General features: G+C 43.4%; 1 protein-coding gene and 1 long non-coding RNA gene across 4 annotated transcripts in view; one reads left to right on the plus strand and one right to left on the minus strand.

The window, feature by feature from the left end:
* ZFAND3 (zinc finger AN1-type containing 3) overlaps positions 1 to 5,371 on the minus strand; it is a 140,740-nt gene extending 135,369 nt beyond the window's left edge. Inside the window, exon 1 of the mRNA XM_021550485.3 lies at positions 5,191 to 5,371. Within this exon, the coding sequence (XP_021406160.1) occupies positions 5,191 to 5,261 (71 nt within the window). The 5' untranslated portion in view covers positions 5,262 to 5,371. The remainder of the gene's footprint in view (positions 1 to 5,190) is intronic.
* Positions 5,372 to 5,916: 545 nt separating this feature from the next.
* LOC110481696 (uncharacterized) overlaps positions 5,917 to 17,943 on the plus strand; it is a 52,589-nt gene continuing 40,562 nt past the window's right edge. For 2 of the 3 annotated variants that reach the window (XR_013339687.1, XR_013339688.1), the window contains exons 1-2: positions 5,917 to 6,155; positions 6,256 to 7,232. This is a non-coding gene — a long non-coding RNA (uncharacterized LOC110481696). Of the gene's footprint in view, positions 6,156 to 6,255; positions 7,246 to 17,943 lie in introns of those variants that run through there. The other variant, XR_013339686.1, reaches the window with a different exon arrangement.

The following is a 17,943-nucleotide window of genomic DNA, read 5'->3' on the forward strand; positions in this document are numbered from 1 at the left end:
GAGCCCATTGTACAAAAAAGTGGATAAAATTTATACCTTTTGACTTTATTTGATATGCCCTTCTAGTTGTATTATGACTGAGGGAAATCATAATTTAGCATTTTAATCAAACAGGAAACATGACAAAGCTCAATTCCTCATCACCAATCTCTCATCAAACAGAAGCTTCTCTATCTCATAATTCTCAGTATCGTCTAAAATTAGGATCTAAGCAAATCATTTCAGTGCCTCTCCAATATCCCCTATTATACACAGTAGCACTTTGTAAGAAAGTTGTAAATAAATCAATTTCTCATCAGAGTCTTTGTTTCTTATTTAAATAATCTGTCACTTCTACTTGTGCAATGCACCAATAGATATATTATTACAGCAGTTAATGCTGGACTTAAATATAAACTGCTTCAAGTTCTTTTACCCAAGAATTTAACAGAGTATTATAGAAGTTCATGCATAATATTAAAAAATTACAATACTAAAGCATTTTTAGTCTCAACTTAAGAGCAAAATAGAGTACACTGTCTCACATAAACCAACAAATTCACTGCTTACTCCATCATCTGATCCAAAGTCCCAGCCAGTGAAAGCCTGGCTAAGGAACTGCATAATCCAAACCCAGTGAAAACAGATTCTCAGATTCTCAGATTCTCAGAGGGAAAGATACATATTTCAACAGTTTACTCAAGCTTCATTTCGGAACATCTATGTGAGGCTGCAACAACAATTAAAGCAAAATTAGGTTTAGGGAGGCATTATGCATTCATGATGACCTATGCTGCCTTGTGAGATGAGACAGTGTTTATTAAAACAGCAGTGTTTATTAAAAAGGAACACTGAGAGTTCCTATGGAATGAATAGTGGTAATCACCAAAAAAGTAAAGAAAATACTAGTCAGAAAACAGGCTTCTAAATGGCCATTGTTTGTTTAGATGCTAAAAGCAAGCTTTGGTGATATACACTCACAAACTCATCATGCTTAAGTTAAATGATTCACCATTTGATCAAATGTTTAATTTTAGCAAACAAAATTGAGGGAAGAGCCAGATTGGCATGGCAAGGATCTGATGATACATAAGTGACTGGAAAATCCAGACTCAGAAATAAACACTGAATTGGGCCTGCACAGAATGCTTGGGGTATATTGTGTCATAACACATATGATGCATGCAGTGTCAAAAAAGGCAGACCAAATGGCAACATCCTGCAAAAGCCCTGCTGGCATGTTCTCAAATAATATTGCTATCAGTTTTAGCTGACTACAGTACCTTATAGTTGCCAGAACTAAGATGAGATGAAACTAATCATACTGTGTTTTCAATCAACTTCCTGCTGACTGCCACCATTTCAAGAATGTAATTCATTTTTTTTTTATGTCTATTAACATATTTCCTTATTTTCTGGTTCTAAGGCACTAAATGCAATAGTATGGTATCAATCTGAACAATAAAAAAGTAGTAGGCACTACAGTACAAATAGACCTGTAAAAGTATTACCCTCTCTGACATACACTTTTCACAGTATATGCTACCAGCAGCTTACAAGTCCCTACTATGCATATAAGCAACAGTAGTATCCCCAGCCCTCTGATGGTTTCACTCACAAATGAAACCATCATAGAGATCTTTTGAAGTCAAAGGTGAATTACCAACATGTAAATCATTAAAGAATCAGCCTCATCTCTAATAAGGAAAAAGGCTTAACTGGAATATAATACATCAAATAATATTTCCATGTATTTATAAAATCTTCAACCTTGAGTTCATATATACCATAAGGTAAAGGCTTCTGAAGTCCAGTAATCTAAGAAAAAATAAACGTTACATGATTCTATGATTATCTGATCTGTTAACCAGGAAAACATAAGGAAGCATTTTTCCAGGTCATAAGAATCAGAAGTTAAATACAGCATATTTTATATTAAGAAATCTAAAATAACTTGCATACTGAAACCCTTTCCAATCTTTGTACACTAAGACTATTCCAATAAATAGTGAGATAGTTGCTAATGACTGAAGTTGAAGATATAAAAATAGGGAGAAAGTGTTTGGAAATAATTTGCTCCCCTAAACTGTACAAATTTTTCATAAATAACATGAATACTGATGAGGTTTCCCAATTGATATTATCTGGGTAAGTGAAATGATTATGTAAAATATAAAGATCATCTCAGTGCTCCATTTAAACTTTACTCAAGCAGAAACGACAGACTGAAGATTCTAAAAAGGTGGTTGAGTCTGCAGATTTAAAGACTGATTCCATGATCTTCAACAAAAGGCAAGAAAACGTTAGTTGTTGACCTTAAGCAGATGTATCAGAAGTTCTTAACAGCCTAATTCAAAAGTATCTTCTTTCAGCTGTTCATTTTTCAGTCTCTTAGATCTTGAAACATCAAGAGTTTAGTAGTTTTCCAGTCTCTAGAGATTGCCAAAACTTAGAGGATCTGAATTTCTAATATAAGCCCAAATCTTCTAAAAGAACCCCTCCAACTTCCATGCAATAATACATACTAGCCTGCTCCTGCAATCTCTTTGCATGCCATCACTATCAACATGTGACTCTGGAGCTACTTCTATCCCTGTTCAACCAATGGGCAAGCTTTAGCACAGCAACCCACAGCTTACTTCATTTTTAATACTTCTTTCAGTCTTTTCTTTAATGTTTCCTGTCATTGTGGCTTATTGTAGAAAACATGTATCTTATTACAAACAGTCCTTTAAGCATTACATAAAATAAAATCTAAAAGACAAAGGCATAATCTTTTATACTTGGTAAAATCTAGACCTTATTGTTTGACCCCTGTACACAAAATTGCTCTGCTGCTTACCTGGCTTGGGCTCACACAAGAAGAACTGTGAAAGGGTTCTAAACCATTGCAATGACAAGACCCGAAAACATAAAGCAATACTGTTCCTCTACAGTACTTTATTTACAAATTCAATGGAAACCACTACATCAAGTTACAAGTTTCATAACTTTTCATAGCTTTAAATGTCCTGGCCTTGTTTTTCCAAAATGTGGCTTAACAGACAGATGAAAGTCACAGCTTTCTTAAAGTATGTCTTAAAACATGTCATAACCCTAGCTGGAGCAAGGGTTGCTCTAGGAACCTTAGGTGAACTCTAGAGCAGCAGAATTTCAACTTCACACAAATATAAGTCTTTCTGCTATCCCGACTTACTTTCTTCAGAAAGTTGGCATAAAACTGCAACCCATTATGAACTCCTGACAATGCAACTTCAATAGAAAAGTGTATCTGCACTGATTTACCAGAAAATCCGTTCAAGCACTAGCAAGGCCTAGGTAAATAAGGTCATGTAGTCACTTAAGCTTCTTCAGGACTGAAAAGTACAGCAATCAACTCTGGAAATTGACAGCACCATTTTTTAAAGTAGAAAAATAGATACTTATTTTGCCACTGTGTATTGAAATGCACCTGGCAGACACTTAAAGAGACTGAAAAAGAGACTAATTCATTCACTGTATTAATGGAAAAAGTGAGGGGTTTGCTCCACACTGCTGTCTTTCACAATTATCATACAAAAACACCCCTGCATGGATGGCACTCTGAAGCAAAAAAAAGGGAGAGGGCAAAAAAAATACCACTTGATATCTGCTTGTGCAAGAGAAACATGTTTAAAGAAAAACAGCTTTCTTGAGAGCCTCCTGTAACCATTAAGCAGATCCTTGAACACAAAGCACCAGATTTTCTTCTCATTATCAAAACATGCTGAACTAGCCAATAAGTCGACCCCAGAGAAAAAGCTCACTTTCAACTTTCTATGATTCTCCCATAATTATCACGTTACAGACATCAGTGCCCTTCATTAGAGATAGCAAAAACTTGTTCTCCACTGCTTCACAGAAAATATCAGATCCAAATATGGGAGCTTAACAAAACAAAACAAAACAATTTACTATGTACTTATAATCTGTCTTGAAAGATCACTCCCAACTGGGCCATGGCATTTGTTGCAATTCAGGCTTCTGTCATAACTAAAACATGGGATTTTGTTTAAAATCCTGCCACTTCAGTGAACCAACCAGATGTACAGTCATATCACTAAATCACTCTTATTGAATCTTTTTTCTCTCAGCCTCCACTTCCCCAGAGTACCTTAAATTGCATGACATAAATCCCAAGAAGGTACAATCACAGACAAGTGTAAATCTCAGATGGGCCCTCAAAAGTCTATTTAGTCACATACTCTATGAATTTTCCATAAATAAGAACATTAGGGACTAATGTTGCTGTGATAGACACTAAACACATTTTATGACTATGTGTATCTGCTAGAATACCATCTCCCACGGTACAACTGATTTAAAAAGAAAAAATCAGTAACAAAAACATCTTCAACAGACACGACCCTAGAGATGGTAGTTTAGGAAAGAACAGATTTACCCTTTTTTTTTTCACCTTTGGCAAACAGGAATGACCCCTACTTCCTTCTTCCTAAAAGGGTATCAGCAAACAGCTAACAGGGGCCTTATCTATTATGAACCACTTCACTTTCATAAGGTGGAGAAAGAAGTATGTTTTTGTCCCTAGCTTTTTTCTCTCATTAGTTATTTTGCCCTGCGTGAATTGCAGCGACAGCTCCCCGTTCCCGGGCACGGGGCAGGGATGTTTCAGGGACACCCGTCAGGGCACCCAGGGGCCCGCATTACTCATCTGCGCCGTTGAGGAGCTAAAGGCAGGCCCCGGAGCGCAGCCCCAGAGGAGGGGCGGCCTCTCCAGGAAACCTGCGTGCCTGGGGAAGCGGTCAGGCCTCCCCCGCAGGGCTGCCGGGAAGGCCGCGGTGTCCGGGCGGCGGGGGGGTCGCGGGCGGCTTCAGCACCCCCTCCCCCTCCGCGCCCGGGGGCAGCGCAGCCGCCTCCCCGCGGGGCACCCGCCGCCTCTGCGCCTGCGGCCGCAGCCGACACCGCGGTCCGGGCCCCGGGAGCCGGCGCCCACAGGCAAGGAGACATCCCTCTTCCGAAGAGGGGGAACCCCGCGGCCCGCCCGGCAGGGGCCCGAGGCTGACCCCTCCCCGCGGCGAGCTGCGGGCTCGGCCCCCGCGACCGCCAGCGTCGGGGGTTACGACCTGGCCCGTTTCCCCCGCACGCCCGCCCGCGGCCCCCCGCCGCCTAGCCCTTCTCCAGGCCGCCCGCCCCCCTCCGTCCCGCCCCAGCCCAGCCCCAGGCCCGGCTCACCCCCAGAAGCCGCAGGGGCAGCGCGGGGGCAGGCTGGGCGCCTTGCTGCGCTCGCTGCCGGCGTCTCCCATGGTGGGGCCGGGGCGCGGAGCGGCGGCGGGCGGGGGGCGCGCGGCTCCCGGCTGGGATTCCAGGCCGGTCAGCTGGAGTCGGGCGGCACCACTGGGGAGGCGGCGGAGGGGAGGGCACGGGGGGGCCCGGCCGCACCCTGCCGATGGGACGGGCAGGGGAGAGGAGACGCGGCGGCACGGGGACGCGGAGCTCCGTGCGGCGGCGCCGCACGCCCACCGATGCCGGTGACCGCCCCGGCGGCACAGCGGCGCGCGCCTGCCCTCCCCAGAGCGCCGCTCAGCCCCTCGCGCAACAATGCGTGCCCCCCTCCGGCACCGTGGTTCCCCCCGTCCTGAGCGCGATGGTTTCGTCAAGCCACCGAATCAGCTGGGAGCGGCATGTACCACAGCATATCCTCGGGGGAAGTTGGGGCGGATCGCGTGCGGGAATTGGGCGAGAAGCGAGTTTGGAGTGAGGCCCATATGCTCGAGAAGAGAACAGAATTCTTAATGACGAGTCCCAGGCGGGGCTGAGGCCCTCAGAGCTGCCTGGGGCCGCTGCCCTCTTTTGTCTCTACCCATACATTGGGCACACAGTGGTACAGCCAGGGACGGCCGGTGGCGGGGGGGGGGGGGGTGCCGGTGCCGCTCGTACATGCGCAGACGGGCGCCCGACGCGGAAGTCTGTTGGAGGGAGCGGGTCCCGGGGGGCCGCAGCGGGCCGGGCCGGGCTGTCCTGTCCTGGGCTGCCGCTCCGGCTGTGCCGGGACCTGCTTCGCCCAGGGCGGGCTGTTGAATAGCTTTTACTTGTCTTGGTCCCTGCCAGCGCGGTGTGCCGGAGCCGGATCGGCTGTGCGCGCTCTGGAGCTCTCCCCGGAGACTGGGCGGCTCCCGGGGGCTCCGGTGCGGTGCAGGGTGAGGACAGGGACTTGTTCCCTTTGGGCTCCGCTTGGACGGAAGTCTAGAGAGCCCCGAGGACGACGTTTGGCCTTCTGTTTGCTTTCTTATCCCATAGATGTTCGTCCTCGGTTCCCTCAGCCCGAAATAAAGCCGTGTACGTGTTTGACGTACTCGGGGCTCTGCTCGCCTGTGGTAAACACCGCTAGCTGTGTGAGGACACGGAGTTGTGGGCTGCCTGCGCTGGGCCCGTTCTCTGGGACCTGCAAGAGGTAAGCTATAGCAGGGAGGGAAGAGCACGGTCATTTCTGGCTGCCGCCCTTTGACGGACAGGAAAGGAGAGGGGACCAGCACCTCAGCTTGAGGGGTGAGTGATAGGGATTGTAGGATTGTACTTCTGGTACTTGTTTAGCCAGTAGCATTGAGTTAGTTACAGCCTTGCACTCTCTGTACCTTGGTTTTGTCTGTGAAATGGAGACAGTGCTGACCCCCCTGCAACCCCCCTCCCCCCCACCCCCGCCATAAATTTCAGATCTGAGTGGGAAATGTGTGGAAAAATACTGGTGGGACATTAATGAAGAATTTTGATCTATTCCTGACTGCTGTTGCCTGTCTTATACTTTGATTTTTGTAATCAAGCTTATTAAACTTTGAAAATAATAAACATTCTTAATAAAGTTCAGAGTATGTGAATCTTTGCAAACAACTAATTAATTCTGACAACAATATTATGGCTTTGGTATTAGGCTTCCTAAAGCATCTTCTATCAAATTAATTCATGACAGAAAAAAAACCCCAATAACAAAGCACATACACACACACGCTCAAAACTTTTTAATAAAAAGTTGGCACTTAAGTGGAATCATGTAAACAAGACTTCTTGTGAAAAGTCTGGTTCGTGACAGTTTACTAATGGGGATTTTTTCAAACCATTCTGGTCTGGGGTTGCCTGACTGCCAACTGATGAAACTCTCTGCCCTCTCTGAAGTGTCTGTGGCTGCAGACCACCCTGTGTACTGAACAGCACCCAGGCCTGTCCTTGGGCAAAGCTCTCTGAGGATAAAGCTGACCTGCTGAGGCAACCAAGAAAAGCAAGTACGTGCAAAAAAAAAAAAAAAAAAAAAGTAGCCTTGGCCTTGTTACTCAGCCCTTTAAGCCATTAAATCAGCTGGAAACTGAAGTGGTCTCTCTTGAGCTGGTTGTCTGCACTACTACCAGAGGCTGTAAACTCCCCTCAGATAAGGAGTGGCTTCTTAAAGATGATCTAATAGGCTTTATGTCAATAATTGCTATTAAGGTAAGCTCATACTGAGTTTCAACTATTACAGATGTTGTGCAGAACCAGTCTCTCTGCTCGGTACTTCTGCATCACTTCAAATAAATTTTGGCTTTCATCACCTGAAGGGAGCCTAGAAAAAAGATGGAGTCTATTTACATGGGCATGTAGGGACAAGGACAAGGGGCAATGGGTTTAAACTGACAGGGAGTAGATTTAAATTAGATAGTAGGAAAAAAATATTTAACTGTGAGAGTGGTGTGGTACTAGAGCAACTTGCCTGGAAAAACTGTGGATGCTCCATCCCTGAGAGTGTTCGAGGCCAGCTTGGATGGGGCTCTGAGCAGCTTGGTCTAGTGGAATGTGTCCCTGCCTGTGGCAGGGGGGTTGGAATTAGACAATCTCACTTTAAATCCATTCCAACCCAGGACATTCTATAATTTTGTAAAGTGATGTTGGGATTATGTCAAAATTGCAGTTTTCCAAGTAGTTCAGATATTTAAAAACCCTGCAAAGGTGTGGTACTTCACTCCAAAGTTAAACACAAGAAAAGCATGAATTGAGGGACTACACAAAACAAACACTTATTAAGCATGCTGACAGTAAAGATACACAAACAGCTAACTCTGGCTGCCACTAATGCCCCTCGGAAGAATAATCTCAGGGACACACACATGATAGCCTTCGGGATTATAGTGCAGTTGAATACTATGGGATCCAGAAGAGGGGGAATATGTGCTTTGATTTCATGCCTTGTAATAATGTATTTGGCCTTTTTTATTTTTAATATGATGTTTGCAACAATGGTTTTATATATTTGTGATATTTCCTATTTTGTCTAGAGAACAGAAAGTTACTAATGTATCAGTTCAGCATTGTTTCCTGAAAATTCAGTATGTACCTGCTTTTCTAAACTCTTTAATGTTTTGATTTGTGTCATGTGTCTGCTAATCACATCCAGCCATTTGCAACCACCAGAAAGTGTTTTTGTGTTGAAATGTGGCAGCAAGGGGAAGTACGGCTGAGCGAGCATATGCTTCTTTAGAGGCTGGCAAGGAGAAAATTGGTTCAGCTGATCTAAAATTAATGCTGTCATGAACAGGGCATTGCAACCTCCATTCAGATCTAACCTCCAACTGATCTCCTCTTGAGCCAGGCCTCTGGCCCCTGAAGAGTTTTAGTAGTGACATTTTCTCTGGCTTTTTTGATCCAGAGTCCAGGCCCTGGATGCTTTCTCAATAATGTACAAACATCCACAGACAAATGGATGAACAGCACTTAAGAAATGCATAGAGGGATAGGTAGCATATTACTTGGTTCCAGGGCTGGGAATGCAGGAAGTTATCAAATGGTCCAGATACAGCACAGCATGTTTCAGCCTTTGGAAGCAAATATGCGTTGTAAACATGCATTAGGTGGGGGAAGAAACCTCCTGAGTGATGGGAAGGTAATTTGGAGAAGAGTGATGCCTGGAATAGTGAGCAACAGTTTAAGTACATAACAAGAGAAACAGCTCGTACAATTTTAGTTCTGTGTATCTGAATGTATGAAAGAGATAGGGAAGGTGGTAATCCTTTTTAATAAGTGACCCTGCAGCTATTCTCCAGGCATATTTTTGCAGACAATTCAGAGAATACAGAGAAAAGCAGCCAAAATACAGGCTGCAGATACTGAAATACTTGAAAAGTCTAATGTTTACTCTCTGGCCATTTGGGGAGAGATTATAACTGTACATTCTTACTTAAAATTGTCACCAAAAATAGAAGGTATTTGCTAGCCAGACACACAGAATTTAGTAAAAAATAGAAACAGATGTCTCTAAGGAGATAAATGCTTAGGACATATGCAGAACATGTTCTCACGGTAAAGTCTGATTTTAACCTCTCGCTGAGGTTCATTTTTAGCTTATTCTCAGCAGGACCCCATTGCAGGATTAGATGAGGTAATAGACCTCACAGAATCAGGAGGGACAACTCCACCAAATTTAGAACCATCAATTAAATACCATTGTTTCTCAAGAGCTCCCTTTCTTTTTCTCACTATGCTAGAAAAGGCTGTACTGGTATATAATCAGAACATTTGGGGGTGGTTTATTTTACTATAAGCATGATTGCCTGACTGAAATACATGTGCACAACCATAAAGTGGAGCAGGTGGAGAATGTCACAAGTATTGTACATCTTCCTTCTCATCTTGAGATTTAAATTACTGTGTAATGATAAAAGTGACTTGTGATGCCAGTCTGTTTGAGAGACTCTTGAACTGATTGAAATAATCACTACTTTTTAATTCCTCTTGAGTAGGCAGATATTCTTAGTGAACTTTTTTCTCCAAGATCATTCTTGTTAAAACTTTTACTGAGGCTGCGAAATACAATGAGCATGTGGGAAAGGGCAGTTGAGAGGACATGTCTGAGCTCTAGCCATAACAAACAATAAAAGTGAACAATTATGATGATTCACTAGAGCCCAGGGCACAAACTGAAGGCATTGAATAACCATGAAGGCATTAACCTGCAGCAAGTCAGCAACATAGATCTGACCCTGGAAAAGTGACTGATCTGTGCCAAAGGCTGGCTGAATTGGGACCAAGGCTGCCAGGCTTGCAAGTGGCCTGCTCTTTGCTGCATAGCTCACCTTATTTTATAAATTTGAAACACATACCTTGGGTTTTATATGTACCTGGCCTGGCAGGGTGTGATCCAGCTGAATGCCTCAGCATTTGCTTATTCATTTAAGTTAGGTGTCAGTGCAAGCTGTCTGAAGAGAGGAGTGCCCGCACCTTAGCCTCTGGTTTGGCCTCAATGAATCCAACTCGATTTTCTTTGCTGCTTGAAGGAAGTCTTCAGATTAAAGAAAGCAAGCTGAGCTCATCTTGACTCTCAACATCGCTTGTGTTGACAAAGAAAAAGAAAAAAAATTACCAGCCATGAATTAACAATTTATGAGTCATGCAGATTAGAAGCTTTTTGTAGCTGTGTCTTTTTAAAACATAAGACATAAGCTTGAAAACAACAGGACAAGTTTAAATAGTTACAACACAGAATTTGGAGTTGGGACTTTGACATTCTTCTGGTTATTTTAAGTCTCTCTGTGCCTCAGTTTCATTTTCTCAAATGGAAACAATAATCTCATAGGCACTCTGCTAAAGGAGTCTTTATTGGATGGTGTTTTTAGAAATGAAAAACTGCTGCTGTTGCTATTACTATGACTAAGAGAGTGCCATTTCTTTGCAATTAATGGCTGGATGGAAGGTCCAAGGTTAAAGAGAAAATTCTTAACCAGTTGAAATTTGCATTATTATGACTAACCCAGAGACAATTAATAATACTTCTGGTTTTTTCACACATGTATTTCTTCCCCTTCCTACCCCTTATGTAATCTAGGGCACTTGGAAAAAAGCACAGGTGGAAAAATTGGAGTGCAATTAAACAAACATTCTAGCCTAGTCTAAAAATGCCAGATAATATATTTCAAATAAAAAAATCAGAATATTAGACATGATTCAGTAGGAGTGAGGATGCCTAGAAAACAAAACTGAGTAGTGACCTCACATAGTATGGTGGCAGCAACTAATACTGAAATCTCTCATGCAAAAATAAACCTGCAGATGTTAAAAGATGTGTAGATGTGGTATTTGGTACATGGCTTAGCAGCAGTGCTGAGTTAATGGTTGAACACTATGATCTTAAAGGTCTTTCCCAACCTAAATGATGCAATGGTTCTATATCTGTATAAATGACATTTTCATTATTATTAGAAACCATGAGACTTATGAATCTGTAATGATGCTGAATTTGTGCTAGGCATTTCCTGGTGCTGGATGGCAGACTAAGCAAAGACCATTCTTACCCTTTGAATGTTCGTTTTAGCAAATGATCTTCATTCAGTACTTCTTAAAGGGAAAAAAAAAAAAAAAAAAAAAAAAAGGTAAGCATTGTGACAGCAATTTTACCAGGAGGAAAGCAGCTTTGGAAAGTGAAACAAGCTGCCTCAGGTCACACAAAAAGGCACCTGCAGATCTAGTAATAGCATTCACATTGCTCAACTCCCAATATAGCAACCAATGCAAAGACTGTGCCATCTTGCAGAACTCATGCCTTGAGTGCTTCTATAAGCACCTCCAGGACCTGCTTCCTCTGTCACAGCATCCAGGTTTGCTTAACAGTGGTATCTCAAATCATCTTTGCTGTAGCTACTTGGTTTATAAATTGCAGGGATAAAAATTAATAAAGCACTATACATGTCCTTCCATTTGAAAAAGCAGCTTAGGTCAAAAGAATATGGTTAAATGGAATGGTAGAATATTGATAATATTTTTCTATTTCTTCTGTTTATTTACCTATCTTCAGGATTTTCATTATGCCTTGTGAAAAGGGAGCTTGTCTGCACCTATATCTTCTGGGTCCTACTGCAACACAGATAAAGAAGCATTATAAAACTCTCATCTTGTATAAATATGAACAAGTTCACCTTCATTAGATTGGAAGGTGTCTGCCCCTGGTAATCTGTTTGAATATAAGTTATTTCTGCTCTTTCCTCCACTGCTCTGAAGATGTCAGCCCTAGGGACGTGGCAACTGAACATATTTCTTGGCACCTCAATAGGTGTATTAATTCTCTGACTTCTGACCTGGTGTTTCTGAACATGGCTGAGGTGAGCAGTAATTCCCCCATAAACACTCCAGTGTCAGGGAGGTTTAATTGCTTGGCATCATGAGAAAGTATTTGGTAGTTCAATGACAAAAGGTCTTAGAGAATGTGAAATGAGAGCTGACAGTTCTCCCTTGCTGCTTCTGCATGCTCTCTTCCATAATGTATCCAGCATTTAGCTTTTTCAGGGCTCTGGCACCAATGTTAGCAGAGTAAACCCTGATCCTGCCATTTATGGTATCCATGTGATGACAGCAAGATCAGAAGTTAGAAGTCATAAGTGCCACTCGGGTATTTTGTAAACAGCAGCAGCATGAATTTCTTTTACAGCAAGTAAAAAAAAATACATTGCAACTGGAAATTAAGAGCATACAGCAGCTGTTTCAAATTTGTTTGATGTTGTTATAAAACAAGTTTAGTGTTAACAGTTGTACCCATGGCACAGTTTCCCCTGCTGTGTGCATACTGACAGCTTTCCTTTATGCCATATAACTAAGCTACCACATTTGTGCTCAGCTCCCTTGCTGTTCCTCTGAGATGCATTTCTCCAGCTGTGGGCTGGAAATGACTAGGCAGACTCCTGGACTTGCAGGAACTCTGTACAGCCAGCCACAGCTATCACGCCATACAGCAGCATCTGCTGGGCTGACCAGTGCTTGTGGTCTCAAACCTTCTGCCTATCCTGATAAATGTGTCACCTTCTGACTCTAGGTGGGGAGTCAGAGAGCCCCAGAGAGCCCCATGTTTTCACATTATGCCTGTCACACCAAAGTGATGGCAAGATAGAGGCAGGAAAAGTTGGAGGAGGTGGTGGCCCTGACCAGCTTAGTGCTCCCCAGGCCAGAACAGCAGCCACAGGCCTTGAACAGATACTGAGGAGGAGGTGAATTGGTGAGGGGTTGCTGGAGAATCCTGTCCTGCCTCTTGCAGTAACGTACCTGGGGCAGCGTGCTCTACTCTCCTCTCCCTGGGCTGAAAACACTGAGATCTGAAGGAGTCTTTTACCTGGAGAGCAGAACTGCTACTCCAGTTTGGAGGAGCTGGAGTATTTGCCAGAGAGTGAGGAAATGGTGCTCATTGAAGGTAAGGAGAATGCTAAGGCTTTTAATTTTCAGAATCTGGAAGTGAAGCAGTAGTTAGGGAGATGCTTCTGACAAGATACCAGCCATAGTGACAAACCTTGGCCCAGCTGCAAGAGAAAGATATTAATCTGCACAACAACATTGTAGTTGGGACAGAAAGTGGAGTGCAGACTGGATGAGAGACAGGCTGCAGCACCTGAACTTCATGACCACAAGCTCCATTGGGAGCAGCTGGGAAACTCCAGCTGCTGATCCTTACTTTGCTGTTGCCAGCTCTGTTGATTTGTACCAGCAGAGGAATGGTCTGCATGGTGTGAGGCCACTGCTGGGTGGAGTCAGGGAGATGCTATCTCCCCATAGTACAAGGAGCAGCCATCCCTTTCCTACCCGGAGCAGCAGGCATGGCAAGCCTTGTCCCAGAGTCTTTGGGACTCTCCATCTCAGATTTCATAGCTTGTAACACACCAAGTACATTGGTGACCCCAGAGTCACACAGCTGCTGTGAGATGGAGGATTTCTTAAGAGCACGTGGGAGGGAAAGGGATTCTAAGTGTTTGTGTGTGGGTGAGGGAGGTAGAGGTCTCAGAGTGGGGAGAGGAGATAGAAATGGGCTCATCACAGCTTCTTCACTTTCTGATGGTCAGCTTACTGTTCCAGCGACTCAAACGCATCTTGGACGTCAGCAGTGAGTCTGGCCTGTATGGGCTCCAAATGTGTGGACTGTAGGATAAACTGAGGGTGTGAGTGGAGTAAGAGTCTGACTAGAAGACCAGTGCAAATGCCTGCACTCAGTTGTGGAGCTGAATACTGGCACAGGAATGAAACACTGGGTGATCCTGTATGTCAAAACTATGCATGCAGGAGAGAAAGAATAAATCACTGTCAGGGTTTGCATATCAGTTTCTGGAAGATTATTGAATTTAAAGACAACTTTTCAACAGAAGAACAGCTAACAGGGTACATCTTGCAGGTTGCTGACAGGAAGAGGTGGAACATGGGACAGGTCAATGGTTAACAAGCTGAAAATAGTTGAGGGAAATACCACAGGCAGAAACCATAGAAAGGAGTAACAGGAGGATAGGAAAGAGAAAGTTATCAGCGAAGTCTTAGCAAGCAGTACAAAAACTGAGAGACATCTGAGCAGGAATCCTCCAGCCTTTACTGTCACAATTAACCTCCTGAAGCTTGTCTGTGTTGCTGGGACTGTCAGTTGTGTTACCTGCTGAGTTTATTAATTTCTTTATTAACCCCCCCAGCAGTGGTTAACATGAGAGGTTTAAGAGGACCAAGGGAAAAGCTGTCAGAGTGGCTTTGTCTGTAATGACTTATATTTCTGAAAAAATGTGACAGTTCAACACCTCAAAATGGGATCTGGGACAAACTGCTTTGCTTTCCAATTCTGTTATCCATGGTCAAGGCTGGATTAAGACTGTGTCAGCCCAGGCCTAATCATTTCACTAAGGAAGAAAGCTTTCTGCTGTCCTGGTCAAAGAAAATCTTGAAAAACCCTATTCAGGAATTTCTACTATCTTTTGAAGGCAATTTATAGACAACAGCTCTGAGGTGTGAGTTGCCTGTGCTGATTAGTGAAGTACTGTTGTTACCGACTTTGATTACCAAGTAAGCTCATTCACTTCTGGGATCAGAAGGTGTCCGGTCCTTCAAGAGCATGATTTGGTGTAGGTGTTGATAGCCATTACTACTCTCAGAGTGCCTCTGCATTTCTGGGATGGGCCCATCACCTCCCTACTTGCAGAAGGCCACACACCGCGACTCTCTCACTTCTACCCCAGCACTTTCCGGGCAATGCTGATTTCCTGCAGTGGGCGCGATTAGCTTCTCTCACACTCGGGGCCGTTCACCTGCCCCTTGGTGGCACTGGGTAAAAGGGCTCCAGCAACCAGGCAAGGGAGGCTGTACTGCTGAAACTGAAAGCTGAGTATCTCTTTTTAAAGAAAAGTAGACTGCATTGCTCTCAGAAGGTCCCAGAAGTTAAATGCTGAACTCTTAAGTACCTGGGAGCCAGTGGTTTTTATATTCTGAGCTGCTGCTAGTATACACATCTGGTGCACTGAAGGCATCGGCATGCTGCTAGCAAAACCCACTGGAAGCAGCTCATCTTTACTGCAACACTGTGCATCTGCATAACATCTGTGAGATCAGGAGACTTCTCCAGTATGATTTCAGCACCTGTTGACTGATCATCACATGAATGAATAGGGAGAGCTAAGCTAGCTGGCAGCTGTTGGACATCCATCATGCTTGTGAATATCAGAGCTTGTAGCAAGTCTGCCCTCTGTAAAAAAAAAAAAAGGCACCCAGTCAGGAATAAGGAATAAAGAGGGTGAACATCCAGGTAGTGTTGTAGTGTTTAAACCAAGAACCAGAAGATGTTAACCAGGTTAAGATTTTAACCAGATTAAAAATTATTTATTCTCCAGCTTTCTGCATTATTTCCAAATAGCAGGCTGTGAGCAATAACCTTTGGAGACTAGTATCCTGTCAACGTTTTCATTCAGTATAGCCCTGGGACCTGTAAGGGCCTGTGTGGGACAATGGACAATGTTGCATCACTGGTATCAGCACATCTGGTTAACAGCACAATGACCTGCTCAACAGAAATGAACTCATGTAGACCATGGTTCTCCATTTCTGTCTTATGCTGAAAAATGCATCAGTTGCTTTATACATAGCTACAGATCCAGCTCTGCTGCTGCATTTATTCTGAGCCCATTCCCCAGGAGATCTTTAAAACACAATTATCTCCAGCTCCGCTTAATCACACAATCTGTCCCAAGGTCTAATTTTGTTTTCTTGGTCCCCCTGATGCCAAGGGCTCTCACAAGGACTGTGCTTTCTCTGCTTTGATCCTGTATCAACACTTGTCAGTGTGCCTTGTCAGTCACCTTGCTCTGGGATAGCTTAATGGCAGCTCTTGCTGTTGTGGTACACTGCCTTGTAAAACAGATAGTGAGGTGGTCTAATTGTGTTTAATCTGCCCCAAAGCAGGACATGCATCTTCCCAAGCCTTTATTTTGCCTCTTCCCATGTCTGATTTCATCTGTGTCATGATATTCATGCAGGTGTCAGTGTGCTTACCCAAACCACATTGTTTCTCCTTCTCTCACAAGTGAGCACACAGCCCAGCAAATAGTCCATTCAGGTTGTGTCCTTTTAAGCTGTTGAAGAGATCTAAGCAGTTAAGCAATGCAGAATGTTGTGATATTTTGAGTTTTATCTTTGCTACAAACAAGCAGATGGCTTCTAGTAAGTTGGAGGAAAAGGAGAGGCAATAGAGAGACTGGAAAATACAGGCTTTGTAGATGTGATGGCATTGAAGGACTACTAAAATTAAACTCTGCTGTCTAGGTTTCAACTCTGTCCAGTTTGGGTTCAGTTTACACTGAAACCTGGGCTCTAATTTATACCCCTGTAAAAGGTCTACGTCTAGTTTTCTCTTTTTCTGGAGGTTGAAGTAAAATGCATGAGGACAGCAGCCATAGGTAAAGCAGTATAAAAATGGATGAGAGACAAACTACAAGTAGTTAGCTGTAGCTTAATCCATAATTATTTACTGCAGAATCTCTTACACCCATGTTAGTCTCCTGCATTCTATTTCTGGTGACAGGCTGCTAGACATTGGTTAAGCAGGTGGTTTGCTGATGACTCCCACATTATATATTGGTCTGTTCTGGCTCCCTGTTCCTGGCTGGTAACTTTATCAAGGCAGAACTGCCTATGTAGTTTATGTTGTGACAGTGCCCAGAAGTACTGGGCTCCTTAATGAAAAATATAAAATCCTCTACAGGTACAAAATCACTAAAAGCCCCAGGCTAAAGTACCCATTTATTAAACTTGCTTTTCCCTCTCTTGTTGTCCCATGCCATGCCAACCCTGGACAAAACCTAGCAAAAAGCTGTGATCATTCATTCTCCTTCCTGCAAGGTGCTAAAGCTGCTTCTCAGTCCCCCAACAAACTTGCTGCCTGGGGATGCAGTGTCTCAGGAAGGGCCACCTTATTAGACATTGTCACCCCTATATAATACGCCTGAGTATTCTTTGCCCCCTTTGCTGTCTGATCTTTGCTCCAAGACCCAGACCAATCTCCTTCTTTATCAGTACCAGCACCTTGATGACTATGCTTCTTGATGACTATTTGCCCCAGCTTTGGATATGAAAGGTAGCATACACTTTCTTTGCTTATACTGCCTCTTTCCCAGCTCAGGCAGGCTAATGCATGAACCAAGGGGAGCTTGACTGTGCCTCATGTTTTATGCTGTATCTTTGTGGGGCATAGACATCTCTTCATAATTTTCTCATCCAAATCCACTAATACTTCATAGTTTGGATCTGTTTAATCCAAAGATGTACCTTCTTCATTGGATAGCACTGACAGTACTCCCATATTTTCATAAAGTGACAGAACTGGGCCTTTGATATTTGTTATCTGACTTACCCAGATGTATTGTTGTCCTGACAGAAAAAAAAAAAAAAAAAAAAAAAAAAAAAAAAAAAAAAAAAGTAGGACAGCCCAAGGGCACCAAGTTAGCATTTTGGTTTCCACAATCAAATGCTCTACCCATATGTGTAAAGATGTGATGCTGCAAATTTGTGGATTAGGTGAAAGGTGTGAATTGGTTCCTAGCTAGACATAGCTCAATCAGAGATATTTCCCTCTTCACACCTTCAATAAACATTCAGAAAAAGATTGTAAATGAACTTCATAGGAGGCAGAAAATGTGAATGACCTTGGGGAAGGATGGAGCTCCCATATGGGATGATAAGAATAGTTTGAAT

Source organism: Lonchura striata, chromosome 3 (assembly GCF_046129695.1).
Source record: "Lonchura striata isolate bLonStr1 chromosome 3, bLonStr1.mat, whole genome shotgun sequence".
Lineage (NCBI taxonomy): Eukaryota > Metazoa > Chordata > Aves > Passeriformes > Estrildidae > Lonchura > Lonchura striata.